General features: G+C 51.2%; 6 protein-coding genes across 6 annotated transcripts; 3 read left to right on the top strand and 3 right to left on the bottom strand.

Moving 5' to 3' along the window:
• Positions 1–333: 333 nt before the first annotated feature.
• Positions 334–1,687, bottom strand: BO97DRAFT_477685 (NADH:flavin oxidoreductase/NADH oxidase; the record flags this gene model as incomplete). The annotated part of the gene is made up of 2 exons (XM_025700574.1): positions 1,488–1,687; positions 334–1,431 (listed from the first exon to the last, which is right to left on the bottom strand). The coding sequence occupies exons 1-2, from the start codon at positions 1,656–1,658 to the stop codon at positions 334–336; spliced, it is 1,269 nt and encodes a 422-aa protein (XP_025551819.1). The 5' UTR covers positions 1,659–1,687.
• A 999-nt stretch (positions 1,688–2,686) lies between these two features.
• BO97DRAFT_451260 (acetyl-CoA synthetase-like protein) lies at positions 2,687–6,454 on the bottom strand (the record flags this gene model as incomplete). Its single annotated transcript, XM_025698975.1, has 7 exons — positions 2,687–3,185; positions 3,248–3,771; positions 3,808–4,699; positions 4,743–5,761; positions 5,956–5,994; positions 6,044–6,213; positions 6,247–6,454. The coding sequence occupies 7 exons, from the start codon at positions 6,452–6,454 to the stop codon at positions 2,699–2,701; spliced, it is 3,339 nt and encodes a 1,112-aa protein (XP_025551818.1). The 3' UTR covers positions 2,687–2,698.
• A 1,899-nt stretch (positions 6,455–8,353) lies between these two features.
• On the top strand, positions 8,354–9,771 carry BO97DRAFT_405261 (uncharacterized protein). Its single transcript, XM_025695153.1, has one exon. The coding sequence runs from the start codon at positions 8,799–8,801 to the stop codon at positions 9,573–9,575; it is 777 nt and encodes a 258-aa protein (XP_025551817.1). The 5' UTR covers positions 8,354–8,798; the 3' UTR covers positions 9,576–9,771.
• Positions 9,772–11,144: 1,373 nt separating this feature from the next.
• BO97DRAFT_414026 (NAD(P)-binding protein) lies at positions 11,145–12,104 on the top strand (the record flags this gene model as incomplete). The annotated part of the gene is made up of 1 exon (XM_025696328.1): positions 11,145–12,104. One exon carries the CDS (start codon positions 11,145–11,147, stop codon positions 12,102–12,104), a length of 960 nt encoding a protein of 319 aa, XP_025551816.1.
• A 523-nt stretch (positions 12,105–12,627) lies between these two features.
• On the bottom strand, positions 12,628–13,278 carry BO97DRAFT_424296 (galactose-binding like protein; the record flags this gene model as incomplete). Its single annotated transcript, XM_025696960.1, has 2 exons — positions 12,628–12,816; positions 12,871–13,278. 2 exons carry the CDS (start codon positions 13,276–13,278, stop codon positions 12,628–12,630), a joined length of 597 nt encoding a protein of 198 aa, XP_025551815.1.
• Positions 13,279–14,143: 865 nt separating this feature from the next.
• BO97DRAFT_414024 (carboxylesterase family protein) lies at positions 14,144–15,963 on the top strand (the record flags this gene model as incomplete). The annotated part of the gene is made up of 2 exons (XM_025696327.1): positions 14,144–14,254; positions 14,338–15,963. The coding sequence occupies 2 exons, from the start codon at positions 14,144–14,146 to the stop codon at positions 15,961–15,963; spliced, it is 1,737 nt and encodes a 578-aa protein (XP_025551814.1).
• Between the last annotated feature and the right edge of the window lie 313 nt (positions 15,964–16,276).

The raw sequence follows: 16,276 nt of genomic DNA, 5'->3' as shown, positions 1-16,276 counted from the left end.
GGGTCTCCCCCGGATATTCTTCTTTTAACAAATGTGGTAGAGTGGTTTAGTCGTGTTGTATAGGCTTGATTATTAGGTTGAGTTAAGCTGGGAGGCTGAAAGAAAAGGGGGGTCCGGGGGTTCTCCCCCGGGAAGTTGTTATTCTCGTGTAGTTTACGCTATATTCTGGTTGGAGGTTGAGTACAGCTGGGAAGCTGAAAGAAAAGAGGAGTCCGGGGGTTCTCCCCCGGAACGTTGTTATTCCAGTATGTGTTTCTGGGAGGGTGGTTGAAGGGTGGTGAATTATATATATGCAATTAAGGGTGAGGTTATCTATGTACAATCTAAAGGTCATTACATATCAAAGATAGAGGGCTTGTACACCGAGGGGTCGATGTACGGGGTGCCGCCGCGGCGGGTGAAGCCCCAGCGGATTTGGCTGGCCATGGAGATCTCGACGTCGAGGTGCTGGGCAAAGGTCCAGGCGAGGCCGGGGTCCTTCTGGAAGCCACGGCCGACCAGGACCACGTCGATGCCGTCCTTCTCCATGATCTCCTCGGCCTGACGGCCGTTGGTGATGGCGCCGACGGCCGACACAAGCAGCTTGTCGCCGATGGCCTTCTTGACCGCGGCGGCGAACGGCACCTGGAAACCGGGGCTTGACTTGACCTTCTGCGCGGCATGGACGCCGCCCGAGCTGATGTCGATCAGGTCGACGGCGCCCTGCTTGACCAGCTCCTGCGCGAACTTGACGGTGCAGTCGCTGTTCCAGCTCTGCTCGGGCAGGACCTCCTCGAGCCAGTCGGACGCGGAGATGCGCAGGAAGATGGGCATGTTGGGGCCGACAGTCTCACGGGTTAGCTGGGCGATTTCGAGGGACAGACGGATGCGGTTCTCGAAGGAGCCGCCATACTCGTCGGTGCGGTTGTTGACAGCAGGAGACAGGAAGGAGGACAGCAGGTAGCCGTGGGCGTTGTGGATCTCGATGAAGTCGACGCCAACCGCGAGGGCGCGCTTGACGGCGGCAACCCAGTCGTTCTTGAACTGGACGATATCATCCTTGGTCATGGCCTTGGGCTGGGGGAAGGAATCGGCGAAGGGGATGTCGCTGGGACCCTTGACGTTGTCGGGCCATCCGCCAACCTTCTCGGTCGCGACGACGGCGGTGGACACCCAGGGAGCCACGGTGCTGGCCTTGCGACCGGCGTGGGCCAGCTGCACTCCGATCTTCTGGTTCTGGCTGTGCACGAACTCAACGACCTGGCGCATGGGCTCAATATGCGAATCCTTCCAGAGACCCACGTCCTGGGGGGTGATACGACCCTCGGGCTGGACGGCGGTCGCTTCGATCATCATCAAGCCGGGACCGCGCTGAGCGATCGAGCCCAGGTGGGCAATGTGGTAGGGGGTCATATGGCCATCCTGGGCACTGTATTGACAGAGGGGAGCGAGCTATGAATGGGCAAGTCAGTTCACGAGCCCTCCGAAAGATACAGCGATAAACTTACACCAAGGCGGTTTTGGAACGTGAGGCCGCGGACCGTCAATGGCTGGTAGAGCTTGGGAACGGGCTTGCCGCTAGTCTGAGGATTGGCTGCCGAGCCAGCGGGAGGATCCTGGGCGGGGGTGAAGTAGGAAATGCCCTGGGCCGGGGCGATATCAACGTCGGGAAGGGACATGGTGAGGTTCTGATAACGAGAGATGCGATAGATGCCAGACTGGCGCGATAAGACGCCGGCAGGACATTCTGCGACCTTTATACGGGCTGGATAGAATCCATTGGAAACATGATTTGAAATCCAGAGTGGAGATGTCAATCGCTCGAAATTCGGCATCCAAGGCGGTTTGGTAGAGCAGACCCAGCGTGCGGAACATTCCAACGCGGGCGCCCTTGATCACCTCCCCTTTCGGTATAAGTCTCCGACACTCCAGTGGATCCTCAGGCAATACTGCGTTTGTCAGCAGCACAATTTGTGCAATCAGAGCACTGTGGTGCACAGTGTGTGGGTCGGACAGCGGCTCTCAGTCAATGGGATTCAGTGCCTGGAAGCCTCTGATGCAAAGTTTGCCCGAGGCAAAAATAGGCTTCTCCACCGGTGGTTAATCAGGTCACAGCCAAATCCCGGCAGTTTCGAGTCAGGGCTTGCTGCCGGGGAGAACATGGTTTGATGTCCCGCTGTATGTCTCCGACGCGCCACATTGTTCAAGCATTGGCTAATGCAAGCCCTGCAGGTTTACAGTGCAATTGACACTATGTCACAGTCAGAAGTCTATTCAGTGATTGTCAAATCGAAACGAAACAACTGACTAGGATCTTATGCACACTTTTTGCCATACCTTGGATCAGCTGGAGTAGCGTCACAAATGGTTAAGAGAACAGATCAAATAGACATAACAAATTATAGAATTGCTAGCCTTCTCGTAATGATCTACCCGATCTAGGTCATGCAATTTTCGAGTACATGCCTGTTACTATACCGCAGCTCGGTGATGGGCGAAGATGTAGAAGAGGAAAGAGATGAGGTTGAAGAAGCGGAAGGAAGGAAAGAGCACATGATCGACGGCGTGACTTCAACTAGTCTACTCTACTCCTTCACTTCCTCATCACCACTTCTCTAGTTCTCTCCATCACCACATTGTCTAACCAGAGCTTGGCTCAAACTCATTCTTTCGCTCAGTTTCTTTTCAATCTATGATATACCATCAACTCACACTTCGCCTAATTGGATCGCTTGTAAATCGGCATTTTCCGACTCCCCTCTGACCCTTTCCTATCATCCTCATATGGCAGGAATCCTATTCCGATCAGGTACGACACGCTCTTGATAATCGCGTCAACAATCTCTGTTCGCTCAAAAACTGCCTCATGAGCAGAGCCCCCTGCACTGTTCGCGAATTGCCACTGATTGTCTTCGAACCACTCCAACACAGGTAGAAACGGCTGGTCACTTCTGGAATTGATATCCGAACGCAGCGCTCGCATCCGGACATCGTGATTCTTGACCTCGATGGACTTTCCCGTCTGTTGCTGTAGTATTCCACACAGTTCGCACAAGGTGATTCCATCCCAGCAGTCGATGGCACACTCGGACTGCGGTGTTCTTCTGAGCGCACGCTCCACGATCAGTTGCGCGATCTGATCGACTCCGGCTACCGGAATGTGCGCATCGGTCAAATTCTTGCTTATCGCGCCAAGACTGAGAATGCTGAACGCGAAGCGCCATAAAAAGTCCTCCGTGTGCGCATCGCCTTCAGCCCTTGTACCAACAATGTAGCCTGGCTGGATCGTCTGCGCTTTCGAATGAATGGATTCTCAGCTCGATCGAGGGCGCCGTTATATTCGTCCACCAAAAGCCTTGACAAGAATTTGGTCTGATCATATCCACCGGCACGCTCGAGCTTCCGCGCGGTATCCTCTCTTGACTCTTCTGCGGCGGGAAGATATCCGCCCGAAACGTATGTCAGAACACAGGGAATGGGCTGGGAAGCTCCGGCAGCCAGAATCTGCACGGTACTATCCACATTAGTCGCTCTGAGAGTCTCAAAGGAATCAAGCCAGTTGACTTTCGCCCCGCTGTGGATGATCCCATCAATTCGCGTCTCGCTCGAGTTTCCAGTGAGACAGTCCCATTGTTCTGTTGACAGTCCCAATTTGTTCTTGCTCAAGTCTCCAAGCCAGATCTCACCGCGCGAGTCTAGTCTGTCAGTCCGCCATTGACCAACCTCGGCATGATGCTGAATTTTTTGCTCGGCTTCTCTCATGTCGGTCGCCCGAACCAGACCAATGATGCGCTAGACCGTGGGCTCCGCTAGCAAGCAGCGCAGTACCTGAGTCCCAAGAAATCCTGTCAGTGAGGTGACAAACACCGCCTCTCTAGGCTGTGGAGGGGCCCTCAGATGTGGCACAACATCGTCTAGCTCTTCGAGGAGATCTAATCTCACGCCGAGGTCGTCCACTTCCTCATCGCCTTGGAAAATCTTCTCGAGTCTTCCGATTGTTGATCCCGGCTCTTGTAGCTTTTCGACCCTGATGTTTAGCCCCCAAGCTCTTCGTATAAGCCCCGTGAGTTGTGCCGTTTGAACGGAATCAAGCCCTATACTCGATACTGGGAAATCATGGCCTCTGAGACGTTGAGCGATCTGATCTTTCCGAGCGTCTAACATATCTGCAACCATGTTGCTAAGCTCTATGGTAAACTTCCTATTCGGGTCAATCTTCTCCCACTGTCTCATGGAAGAGGGCCCTGGCCTGTACGCAACAAGATCCGTGCTATTTATACGAGAGACTGATTCACGCAGACCCCGCCTATCCTTCTTCTTGAAATCTGTCAGTGGCATTGATTCAACAGGCAGGAAAACTGAGGGTATCATATACGAAGGCAATTTCTCCATTGCTGCATGTAGGTCATCGGCCAACGACGGGATGATATCCGAAGGTGCCTCGACGTAAGCCATAATCTCTGTACTGTCATCCTCGTGATCAGCGCCGGAGAGAATGACTGCTGCTTTACGCGGAGCAATCACAGATCCAATCACTCTTTCAATCTCCGTCAGCTCCACACGCATGCCGCGGATCTTAATGAAGCCACTTTCGCGGCCGACAAAAGTGACATTACCGTCCACGTCGAACTTTGCCAGGTCTCCGGTTCGGTACATAGAGCACCCTGCTGTATCTTGAAAACGAGCGTACCATTTTGGTGCTTCGATAAACGCCGATGAACTTTGAACGGGGTCGTCCAAGTATCCTTTGCCTAGATACGGACCTTGTATGAGCAGCTCCTCCAACAGCGCCAATTGGAAGAAGTCTTTCTATATTGCGGGGATCAACGATCCAGCAGTTGACGTGGATCCCGTGTCCTATACTTTTGGGATAATCGCCTGGTTTCATCCGGACTTTGATAGTGTCCCAGACAGATATCTCGGTGGTGCCGTACACATTATTCAACGCGACCTGTTGAGACCACTTGCAAAGGATGTGTGAACTTGGCGCATCTCCTCCGATCGAAATGCATCTTAGTGATGGCAGATCTGATGGATTTAATTGTGTGACAACTGCCGGAGTCAGAGTGGCATCTGTGACTTCAAGTTGACGCATGACCGACTGCAGATCCTCCACTCTCTCCTCCGTCGATGGCACGCAAATTGTCCCTCCCACGATCAAAGGCCCAAAAAGCTCCAGAACGCTAGCATCGAATGAGAAGGAGGCAAACTGCAAATGTCTTGTTTCCGGGCTCATGCCCAAAGCTTGGGTAACATCCTGCAAACTTCCTGCCACTGCCTTATGCTCATGCAAAACCCCTTTGGGCTTGCCTGTACTTCCGGAAGTGAACATAATATAGGCAATTTGTGAAGGGTCGACGGCTGTTTCTTTGACCCAATCAGCGGGAACTTGGAGCTGCTTCAGGCTGCGGAGCATGATGAGCTCGAGATTTCCGCAAATCGTCTTGGTAGCTCTGTCACTCAATTCTGTCTCAGTGATCAACGCTCGCATTTCAGACTTCTGGGCAATGTATCTCAAACGATTCTCAGGGCAGAGAACATCAAGTGGGACTAATGCTGCTCCTGCTCGCAGAACACCACTGATGACCACAACCGCCCACGCAGACTTTTCCAAGTACACCCCTACTCTGCTTCCGTGCTGAATGCCTTTGGCGGTTAGCTCGTGAGCGATCGCCGCGGACATTTTACCAAGCTCCTCGTATGTGATCTTCTCCGCGGTGCTGTTAATTGCAATCGCTTTGGCCTTGGTTTGTCGTGTCGATTTATAAGCCCATGGACAGTACTAGGTGGACGGGGTGTCAGGTCCGTGTGCCACTCTATAAAACGCTTGATACCATGGCCAGTAACAAGATCGACTTGGGATATCTTCAGCAACGGTGTATTTGTCATTGCCTTCCATATTGCCCTATACGTCTCGACAATGGCTGAAAGATCGGCCAGTGGCTCGCCGGCGAACGATCGTACCATGGCACTTACTCCCGCCTTTGTCATTTGTAGATCGAGCAGCATGTAACACTACATTCGACTTAGTGATAACTTTCGACACATGTCAACAGATGCATACCTCGAACCCTGATTTCAGATCCTCCGGGCTTATGCACTGATCTGGATTGATGCAAACAGCAGACCTTGGTTGTTGACTCTCCGAACACGCAAACTCGTTGACATTTGGCACTGAATCAAAAACTTCTTGCAGGGTTTTGTCGTCGTCGATCTTGCAAGACACCGTTTGAGCTATGCCGGACTTTTTTGTAGACGACTTCTCACTTATTTTGTTACGTCGAACAACCGAGAAAGTAACACTTTCTTGATGGTTGTAGACATGCAACAAAAGCGCCCAGGTAGATAGCGCATGAGTTTCCATCTTTTGCGCTGGAACGCCGGGTAGTGTCGTCGAATGCGATACCCGAACATGGGATGAATTTATGTCTTTCTGTGCCTGGCAATGGCGCGCTGAATCTTGGGGGTCTTTCATGGTGAAATGCCACGGGACAGTAATGATTTGCGATGATCAATCGAAAGAGAAATAAGCCAGTATACAAAATACCTAGGCGTTTATTTAAGGTACGTCACTCTGAATGCTAATGATAAAATCCACTGACACGCTCGAATAGACCTTCAGCTCTTTATATCATCTACACTCCCCCAAAGGGAAAATCATTACCTATATGAGAAGTGCCAGTGCTTCCCCGATCTGGACACCTGCAGTCCCATCCCTTGCTGCCCTCTTCACGTACTCGGCCCGAAAACGTATCGCACTTACCAAACACACTTACAACGACCTTAATGGCCACAGTGCATGAAGCTACAAAGGGCCGTTCAGACACGCGCCAATGACGAATGCTCTCGCTATGTCTCTATTCGTATGTGTGATAATCCTGTGCCGTGATTGTGTGTAGCTGCATCTAAATCTCATATCTATTCCTTGATCCGGACGAAATGGTTGAATCAAGGCTCTATCGCTGACGTCTTAGCGTGTATATACAGTCAAGCCTGTTCTTGAAAGGGTAAGCTTGGCGATAGGCCTGGTATGATGAAGGCTGGTGACCGATCAAGTTTATAATTTAGAGCTGATACTGTTCACCAACACAGGCTTTTGGAAAAGGTCATCACTTGCCACTGATGAGTCTGAAAATCAATATGTCCTGGTTGATTGAATCTGTTGCGATGACGTCCGTAGGTATGACACGACAATCCCCGATCGTTCATTGTGCTCCAAGATGTTCGTAGAATATTTCTGCAAGGCTTACATGCGCAGTTGCTAGCCCGTGATCATACGTGTGCTTCAGCGATATGTCCAAGTCTCAATTAGTCCATGAGTCACTTCCCGAGATCTCACACGATTCCTTCGAGCCATGCGAGCTTCATGATGAAGGCAAATAACGGCCTACTCCATGGACGTCACCGTCAGTAGCAGAAGCTTGACAAAGATCATCGTCTTGAATAATTATGATCACCTTGATAGTTCTTTGCTATCAATATATTTCATTCGACTATGTAGAGTTGTCTGAGGATTAGAGATATATTAAAGTATTACAGTTTAGTAGAAGTAGTACTAATGGATCTACTTTTACTCTATTTCAGAAAAGAAATATTATAATAAATTTTTAGTTCTATTAGGCTCGTAGTCTATTTCCTCTATCCCAGGGCATTCCTGTCTTGCTAATTTTTACTAAACTAGATATTATAAAAGTCCAGCTTTTTGCTATAAAATAATTACTTATTATTTTTGTTTTTCAGCTTCTATATTACCGAGGTAATTCCTGCGATAATTATTAACTAGTTTAATTGCCACTGCCACTGTCCGCTGGTTAGGGATATTATAAGTAATATGTGAATGTACCGGCTATTCTAGAGGCTCGCAGGCGCTGTTTCATATCTAGTATAATTTGTAAGCACAACGACTTCTCTGATCAGACGCATCAAACCATGGCCTACTCCACGGGACGGAAGTATCAATACCTTTTGGCTGTGATGCCAAGGTTTAGCTCGCCATTCTACTGGTTTCCTTTTCTCTAATAAAATATCCTACAAGATGGTTAGCGCGTTTGACCATATAAGATGGAACTAAGGTTTTCTGTTTGGTAGTATAGCTCGTCTCATGTTCTCAATCCCTTAGGATAGTTCTAGCGAGGAATGCTTGTAAGCCCGTCATTCTAAGGTTACATGCAGTTAGTACGAAATCAGACTTGAGGTGAACTATACTAAACTGAGAGACATTATATATTAAGGTGACTCATTTGCTTCGATATCTAGAGTTCTGTTTTGAAAGAACTATGAGACAGAGAACCAGGCACGTGCAGCACGTGCAGCCTTGAGGCTTACTGCATGCCGCGTCAGGATCCGCCACTTCCGCCTGAATCCCACCACCGATCATCATCATGTCGCTACGGCGCAAGTCTTGCAACGCCTGCTTCAAAGGCCGAAGAAAGTGTAATCTTGCACATCCAGTGTGTGACAACTGCAGGAGAACAAATAAGATCTGTCGATATGCATACCCGCCCAGCCCGGCTGGACCCACCAGCGAACGACCCGTTGCGCCAGACCAGACAAGCGCCTCGCTGACAGCACAACGCAGTGTGACCACTGCTGATCTAGAGTTTGAGTTTCTGGAGCCATCGGTGATGATGATGACAGATCTATCTGCCTGCGACTCACAGCTACAGCATTCCCTGGGATCTTCACCTAGCCAGGGACTACCACGAGCCACGGCCGGCTTTTCGCCAGAGAGTATCTCATTTTCAGCAACGTCTAAACTTGTAGGTACACTCGGCGAGGTCCAACCATTACAAGGCAGTACGCGGTCATGGCAGTGGGTAATGGACGAGCTCAAAGTTTATCCCAGGGAATTTGCCCAACAGGGAGAGACAGTCTTTATGCATCGCGACCTATACCGAGGCGAGATGCCACAGCCTATCCGAACAGCCTTTGGTGCCTGTTCCTGCCTCTGTCTCAACATCAAGTCAAACAGGGAGATGGCCTTTCGTGTGATAGACGCCGAAGTCCTCGAGCTGCTCAAACCAACCGAACCGAGTTCGAGCCCTGATACAAAGCCAGCTGCGGATCTGAAAGAGCTCGCGCGGCTACAAGCATTACTGCTCTACCAGACCATCCGGCTCTTCCAGGGCAGCCTGCAGCAGCGGATCACGGCTGAGCAACAGGGGTCGACTCTCATGACTATGGCTCTCAAGCTCGTTGTCCGCGCCCAATCCCAGCCTGAGCTGCGAACGCCAAAGACGCGACAGGACTGGATACTCGGCGAGTGTATCCGACGCACCGCGCTCCTAGTCTACTTTCTCTACGGAGTCAACTCGGTGTATCGTGAAGGCATCTGCGTGGGACTGCATACTTTGCGGCAGCTGCCCTTGTCAACCGAGATATCTTCCTGGGATGAAGACGGCGAATGTGAGGTCCGGGAAGACCAACGGCATTCGCGTTGGGAGGCTATCGAGACGTTCCCCTACGAAGCGTTCCTAGGGCGTTGGCTTGTTTCGATGCCGCGGCGGCTGGATCGCTTTGAAAAGCTGCTGATTGTCCCGTGCCAGGGGCTGGAGGCTGCTGAGGCATTCGAAGAGTTGGGGTTGTTGGTTGCGTAGGTTCTGAAATTCTGTGGGTCTGCTTTGAACACAGCTTAGTTATCTTTATTGTGCCTATCTGACGGAGGCTGGACTGCTTCGTTCCGGTTCCAATTCACCGCCCTCCACCTTGGTTCATAGCTAGCTTCTCAGATAGTTGGATCTCACCATCTTCATGGCCGCCATCATTATAATCCTATAGGCGGCTAATATAGGCCATGAGTATTGAGTTACCATGCTCTCACTTGGCAATTAATGACGTACAGCAGTGCATGAGTGATCCGCGATCTGTCCACCCCACTCTTTTTACCCACCAACCCGTAGTTTGTAATATGACCTTGGCTCCCAGAATGATAAGTAATCGCTTTATACTCGATAGCCATGGGGATGTGTACAATTTACGCAAGCTGTTTTCCAGCATCTTTAGGCTTTCCCTTTCCACGGGATGTCAAGCCCTCTGTCTAAAGAAGTATGAACTCAAAATCGATGTATACGACTGCAGGAAAACTGGTCTGTCATTGGGATTTACAATAGAATGAAAACAGCTGCTTGGTAAACCGAGCCTTGGCTAGCATAGCAACCGAGGATAGGTAATCACAATGCAGTACACTGCATCGATGTAGCTGATGCAGCAGCTTCGGATAATCGCCGGTATTAGTATAATTAATCTATTGAGGTGGATCCCCTTTGCCTCACAAACTTTGGATAACTGCCGATATCAATGCTTCAGGTTATCTACCGAGACGAACATCGAAATCCCGTCGCTAAATCCTCTTGGCATGTTAATCGAATCGCCTTTCTCAATTGAATGGCCACTACAAGTACTCTGGCTTATTGCCAAATACGGATAGGATTCTGGGCGATGCTATCAAGGTTGTCAATATCTGATTAGACAATTGAGCGTGATCTTGAAGTAATGGCAATGACATTTGCTGTATGATACGGCGCCATTATCTTTGAACATCTCCTGTTCACGGGCATTGACTCTGGAGATAAGGGCCCCTGTTGGCCTGCGCCTAGACTCGGCCTCTGTATAGATCGGGTCTATCAATCACGGGCTGTGAGGACAAAAAGCTGATGTATATCAATGGAGTCACATATACGCGCCATTCGGAGACTATTTGACTTCTGGATATGTTCGACACCATGCATGCAAACGCTCTCCTTCTGGCGGCATTTCCCATTTGCGCTTCAGCGTCGAGTATTACCAAGGTCCTGGATGTACAATACTACACTCCCTGAAAGGTTGAGGTATGCTCTCTGCCAAGAAGGCACGTTGAACTCATCCCAAGCGTGGGTGGTGTCAATCAACATCCAGAGATAGGGTTGCAGCCCCACTTTTGCCCGCCGCAACTCCGCAAACCCGCACTCGCACGTTCCCGCAACCGCAAGGGCTTAATAATGCATCAGATACAGAGAAAAGGAGCAGATACGGAGAATAAGGTGTATAGAGTTTAGCATTACCTCACCACCCCGCATCTGACAACAGTAAACATAACCATATAAAGCCAGCCAGAGGTATTCTTACACAACAAGCATCATGGCAATCGCTTCCCATAAATCCAGCCAGACACCAAAGCAAAACCAAGCATGCCTAAAACCATCGCCATCATCGGCGCCACCGGCACCCAAGGCGGCTCCGTGCTCAACGCACTTCTCCCTTCGAAAGCAGACTACACCATCCGCGCCATAACGCGCAACCCGTCCAGCACCGCCGCGCAGTCTCTCGCAGGGCAAGGCGTCCAGCTCGTCCGCGCCGACCTGCACGACCTCACCTCCCTGACCACCGCATTCGCAGGCACGCACGCCATCTTCGCCGTGACCAATTTCTTCGACGCACTCCCCACCCACGGTGTCGACGGCGCGATGGCCCTCGAGACGCAGATGGGGATTAACATCGCCAAAGCGGCGGCCGCAACCGAGTCGCTGGAGCACTTTATCTGGTCGACGCTGCCAGACTCCCAGACCAACTCTGACGGAAAGGCGGCGGTGCCCTACTACGAGAGCAAGCGCCGCGTGGACGCGTTCATCCGATCCCTGCCCCAATTGCTGGCCAAGACGACCTTCGTCTGGGTCGGCTGGTACAGTGCCAACATGCTGATCCCGTGCTTCCAGCCCATGCGCGTCCGGGGCGCGGACGGCTATCTCACCCTGACGAATATCGACCCGGTGACGAAGATCCCGCTTGCCGGGGACGAGAAGGTCAATATCGGGGTGTTTGTTCGAGCGGTCTTGGAGCAGCCGGGTAAGACGTTGCCTGGCAGGATCGTGTCTGCCGTTGTGGAGTATCGGGCCCTGAGAGATGTGTTCGAAGCGTTTGGGGTGGCCAAGGGGTGCAGGGTGAGGTGTGTGCGGATTAGCAGGGAGGAGTACCGGGCGCTGTGGCCCGGGTTGGCGGAGCTGATGGATGTGAGCCACCATTACTTCCAGGTCACGGATGGCAGGTCTTTTACCGCGGTTGGGGAGGAGGTTTTGGGCGCGGATGACTTGGGTGTCAAGGGGCTGGTGGGTCTCGAGGAGGCTTTTGAGAGGGTGCCTTTCCCGGGTTGATTTGTTTCGTGGTGGTTGGGTTTTGGCTAGCAGGGTGTGCTTTCTGAGCACTCAAAACTGCAGCTCGAAACTCCGCTGTGCTATCTGTTGATTTGTGAATTGTGTCTAGAGTTATAGAGAGCTCGTGAACTGGGTTGTCTTGCCACTTCGCTGGACTTGAGAAACATACGAGTCTACGTCTTGATATTGATTCGACTGTTTCCTGTCAGTATACTGTACAGCTCATTGCTTCGTAACACTATTCCTTTATCGAAATTAAGCGGTGAGTGTATGTGGGACATTACTTTAGCTTTATTTCTTTGGAAAGGTTGCTATCATCATCTGGACGGATGAATCCAACAGGCTAACGCAGCAACTGGGCCGTATGTTGAAGTAGATAATGTCTATACTGCATAGAGTTCTAAGAATAGTATAAGGTAAACCTACTGGCTGTGCTATATTGATCCTCTGCCATTTGATCAATACAAGCCCAATATCCAATTCAAGATTTGCAAATTGTTCAGGATCATAATACAGGTGATTCTCACCGCAGGTGTGAGAGTAAAAATACAGTAAGCTGAAGGTTCGAGTTCGGGAACGCTTCAACAGGACCAGGTTTGAGAAACGACTCAGTAATATCAAGATCCCAGTAAATGCTGAGCCTATGGTAAAAACGGCTGGTAAAAACGGGCTCGGTTTGCTGACTAGTTAAAGGTACAATTGCGTCCAGAATCTAGAACGGTCAACATCACAAAACCCCTAGAGGAAAGAGAAGGGGGCAACGTACAAAGACCGGGCTGAGATATTCATCTCCCGAATGAACCGACGCAACCGCTATCGACACATTGTTGAGACCAGAGAGCAGATTTCCTGCAGGAATGAGGCATTCATAAATCTCTCCATAGCCACGGTATGCGCCGTGGGTGACGCTGCGGGTGTCGAGAGAGTTAGGGCTCGCCGGGGTGCCGCAGTCGTAGTAGTTAACGGTGACTGCCGGTCTGCCACCGGCAAAATAGATGGTCGTTGCAACCCGAATGCTCGCGTTGGAATACAGAGCATCACCCAGGGAGATTTGGACCACGGCGGGGCTATTCATTTCCTCCCAAAGACACATGGCAAAGTCGCCCACCACATGCTTGCCCACCACAAACGTTCTGGCTTTCCAATTCAACATGCGGGTATCGGACGGGCGCATGCTCAGGAACTTGTCGCCATTGAGATTACTCAAAAGGCTGCCTGTCGTAGTCGCCAAGTTGAAAAATGGTGTTCCTAATTTGCGTGATCCCAGTTCTCGATGAAAAGTACTTTCTGTGCACTATATGCCGCAGAGGTGAAACTCAAGCCGACCTCTGTAGGATTATCATTGGTGGAAAGAAGCTTATAATTTACTGCCCGTCACTCCTGTCATCAGAAATGTAGGCCTTACGTATGAAGAAGGACCTGGAACAGTAGCCAAGGGCAGAGCTTTGGAGTGCGCCCATGAAGATGATAATGATTTATGCAGTACCAGTGATGATTGTGGCCGACTCTTCATGTACTCATACATATCACGAATCACACATAAGCCCGCGAGTGCCGTAGTAAGTAATGCTGGCGTACCCTAAGAAAGTGGAGAATCTCAGCTGCATTGGAGCACCTCTGAGACGGAACAGTTCTTCCCGACAATCTCCAGCAAGACTTATCCTGACTAGACATAGCACTAGATAGGTAAATTTGCTGGCTGCGTCCCAGTGTCGAACAACGGCCTGAACAGGGTTGCTGTACGCCAGATGGATGTGGTTGACTCGTTCGGTCCAACTCTGATTAATCGACGCGAGTGGAGCAACGGTGGTTAAGCTACTAGACCAGAAAGGGTAATCCAGATGCTCGACCAATCACCTTATCGAATCAAGTGAAGGATGCAATGTCGATCTATATCCATCCATCATCCATCTATGATCCAGCCTCGCGGCTTGTCTGCCTTCCCTCGTCAAACTTCAGGTATAAATCGCCACTGGAAGTTCCCCCCTGCTGACTTCCCCCCATCAGACAACATCTTACCTGATAAAAAAGCGTTCAGAATGAAGGTTTACACCGGGACACTTCTGGCATTATGCGCGCTTTTTCCCCAAAGTCATTCCAGTCCTCTTTCCTATCATCGTCCACCAACAGTCGTGGGGAGTTTCGATGAAGTACATTTCGAGGGAACCATCGCAAATGACGTCGAGTCATTCCTAAATATTCGCTATGGGCAAGACACATCTGGCGCCAATAGATTCGCGCCGCCGAAGCCGTTCAACTATGCCGCGGCGCCTTGGTGAATGCCACCCAAGCTGGTGCAGCATGCCCGCAGCCGCAGCAGGCGGTTTCCAGCTTGCCTCTCTTTGACAATATCACATCTATGTCGGAGGATTGTCTCACTCTCCGTATCGATCGGCCAGCCTCCACCCCTGCTTCGGCCAAGCTCCCTGTGTTGGTCTGGATCTACGGTGGAGGGGACACGTTCGGGCAAATCTACGATTCAACCTACGACCCGACTGGGCTTGTAACTGGTGCTGCCCAGAAAGGCTTTCCGATCATTTACATTGCCATGAACTACCGCGTGGGAATCTTCGGGTTCGCAGACTCTCCCGCACTCGCAGCCAACGACTCTCAGAACGTAGGGTTGCTGGACCAGCGACTGGCGCTCGAGTGGGTGCAGAAGCATATCAGTGCCTTTGGAGGTGATCCGGAGAGAGTCACTATTGCTGGCGAAAGCGACGGCGCAACAGCTGTAGGCCTTCAGATTACTGCGTACGGCGGCCGAGGGCACAAAGCCCCCTTCCAGCGCGCCATCATGGAATCGGGCAGTCCCATGGCCGATACAGACACAGCCAGCAACATCTCCGCGGTCCATACTGCCCAATTGACTCAGATTGTCAACTGCACCGCATCGACCAGCACGGCCGAGCTGCAGTGCCTCCGAGCCCTATCCATGCAGCAGCTCAACGTAGCGGCCGTTGCGTACGAGGATGCAGTGGGCGGCGATTCGGGCATGGATGTCTTCATTCCGACCTCCCCATCCAGCTTCATCCCGGATAGCCCATCCAAGCTTCTGACTACTGGTCAATTTGCCCGCAACATTGATATCCTCGGCGGCTGGAACGAGGACGATGGTACCTTTTCCACTCTTTCCACAATTGCCTCCAGCACAGACGTGGCTCTGTTTCTGGCCGCCTCCTATCCCGCCCTTTCTTCCGCCCACATCAAGAAAGCCCTGGATCTGTACCCGGTCTCCGACTTCTCTGGCCTCTCCTCCGAGAACATCTCGGCGCAGTACTTCCGGGCCAGCCAGATGCAACGCGACGCCGCCTTCGCCTGTCCGTCGCTCTACATGGCGCAGATGAACGCACAGTATGCCACTGATCTAGCCACCACAAACTACCTGTTCGCCCTCAACCAAACGTTGTTCCGCACCTGGTACGCGGCCGCCAATGCGTCCTACCTCGGTGTTTCTCACTTCAGCGACATTCCGTACGTCTTCAATCAAGCGCAGGGGAGTCCGCGGTACGCCGCATACGCCACTGCAGCAGACCGCACCCTCTCTTCAGAGATTAGCGGGAGCTGGGCTGCCTTTGCGACTTTCGGGTCGCCCTCGCACGGCAATGGTACTATCACTGGATGGAAGGGGTTCACAGCCTCTCCTTCCTCTCTTTCGGCTGCTACTCCTGGTGCTGAATCTTCTCACAGGAGCCATGTCACGAACCAGGATGACGATCATTACTATATGCAGGTCATTGGGGGACCGGACAGTGGGATCCGACAGATTGGGAAGAACGTCACTCGGGGTGGCTACGAGGAACTTGCTGCCCGGTGCGCATTCTGGACCTCTCGCGAGATCGTCGAGGCACTGCAGGTTTGATAATTAATCCATAGGAGCTTTGAGTTAATGAGTTTACTTTGTCGTCTGAGAGGGGTCTTAGATTTGTTTGTTCCTTCTACTACAGATTCAGTATTATCAAGCGTAATTTTCAGGTCATAGCGCAAGTAACTTTATACTCTTCGCATATCGAATCGATGAATATTCCATGGAGCATTCGTTCATCTTTTTTCCTGATAGCTTTCCAACTACCCTGGACGAGAGCCTTTGAGCTGAAATGCGTGGGCTCGAGGTTGACAGGTAGAGAGCAGAGAGAATGTTGTTTTGTACCTGCTCGTTCCTTCTACCATGGCCA

This window comes from Aspergillus homomorphus (genome assembly GCF_003184865.1).
Source record: "Aspergillus homomorphus CBS 101889 unplaced genomic scaffold BO97scaffold_16, whole genome shotgun sequence".
In the NCBI taxonomy this organism is placed as follows: domain Eukaryota; kingdom Fungi; phylum Ascomycota; class Eurotiomycetes; order Eurotiales; family Aspergillaceae; genus Aspergillus; species Aspergillus homomorphus.
This window is presented reverse-complemented; position numbering and strand designations above follow the sequence as displayed.

Coding starts and splice junctions, on each gene's coding strand:
- BO97DRAFT_405261 (XM_025695153.1), top strand. CDS start 8,799: ATGGACGAGCTCAAAGTTTATCCCAGGGAATTTGCCCAACAGGGAGAG.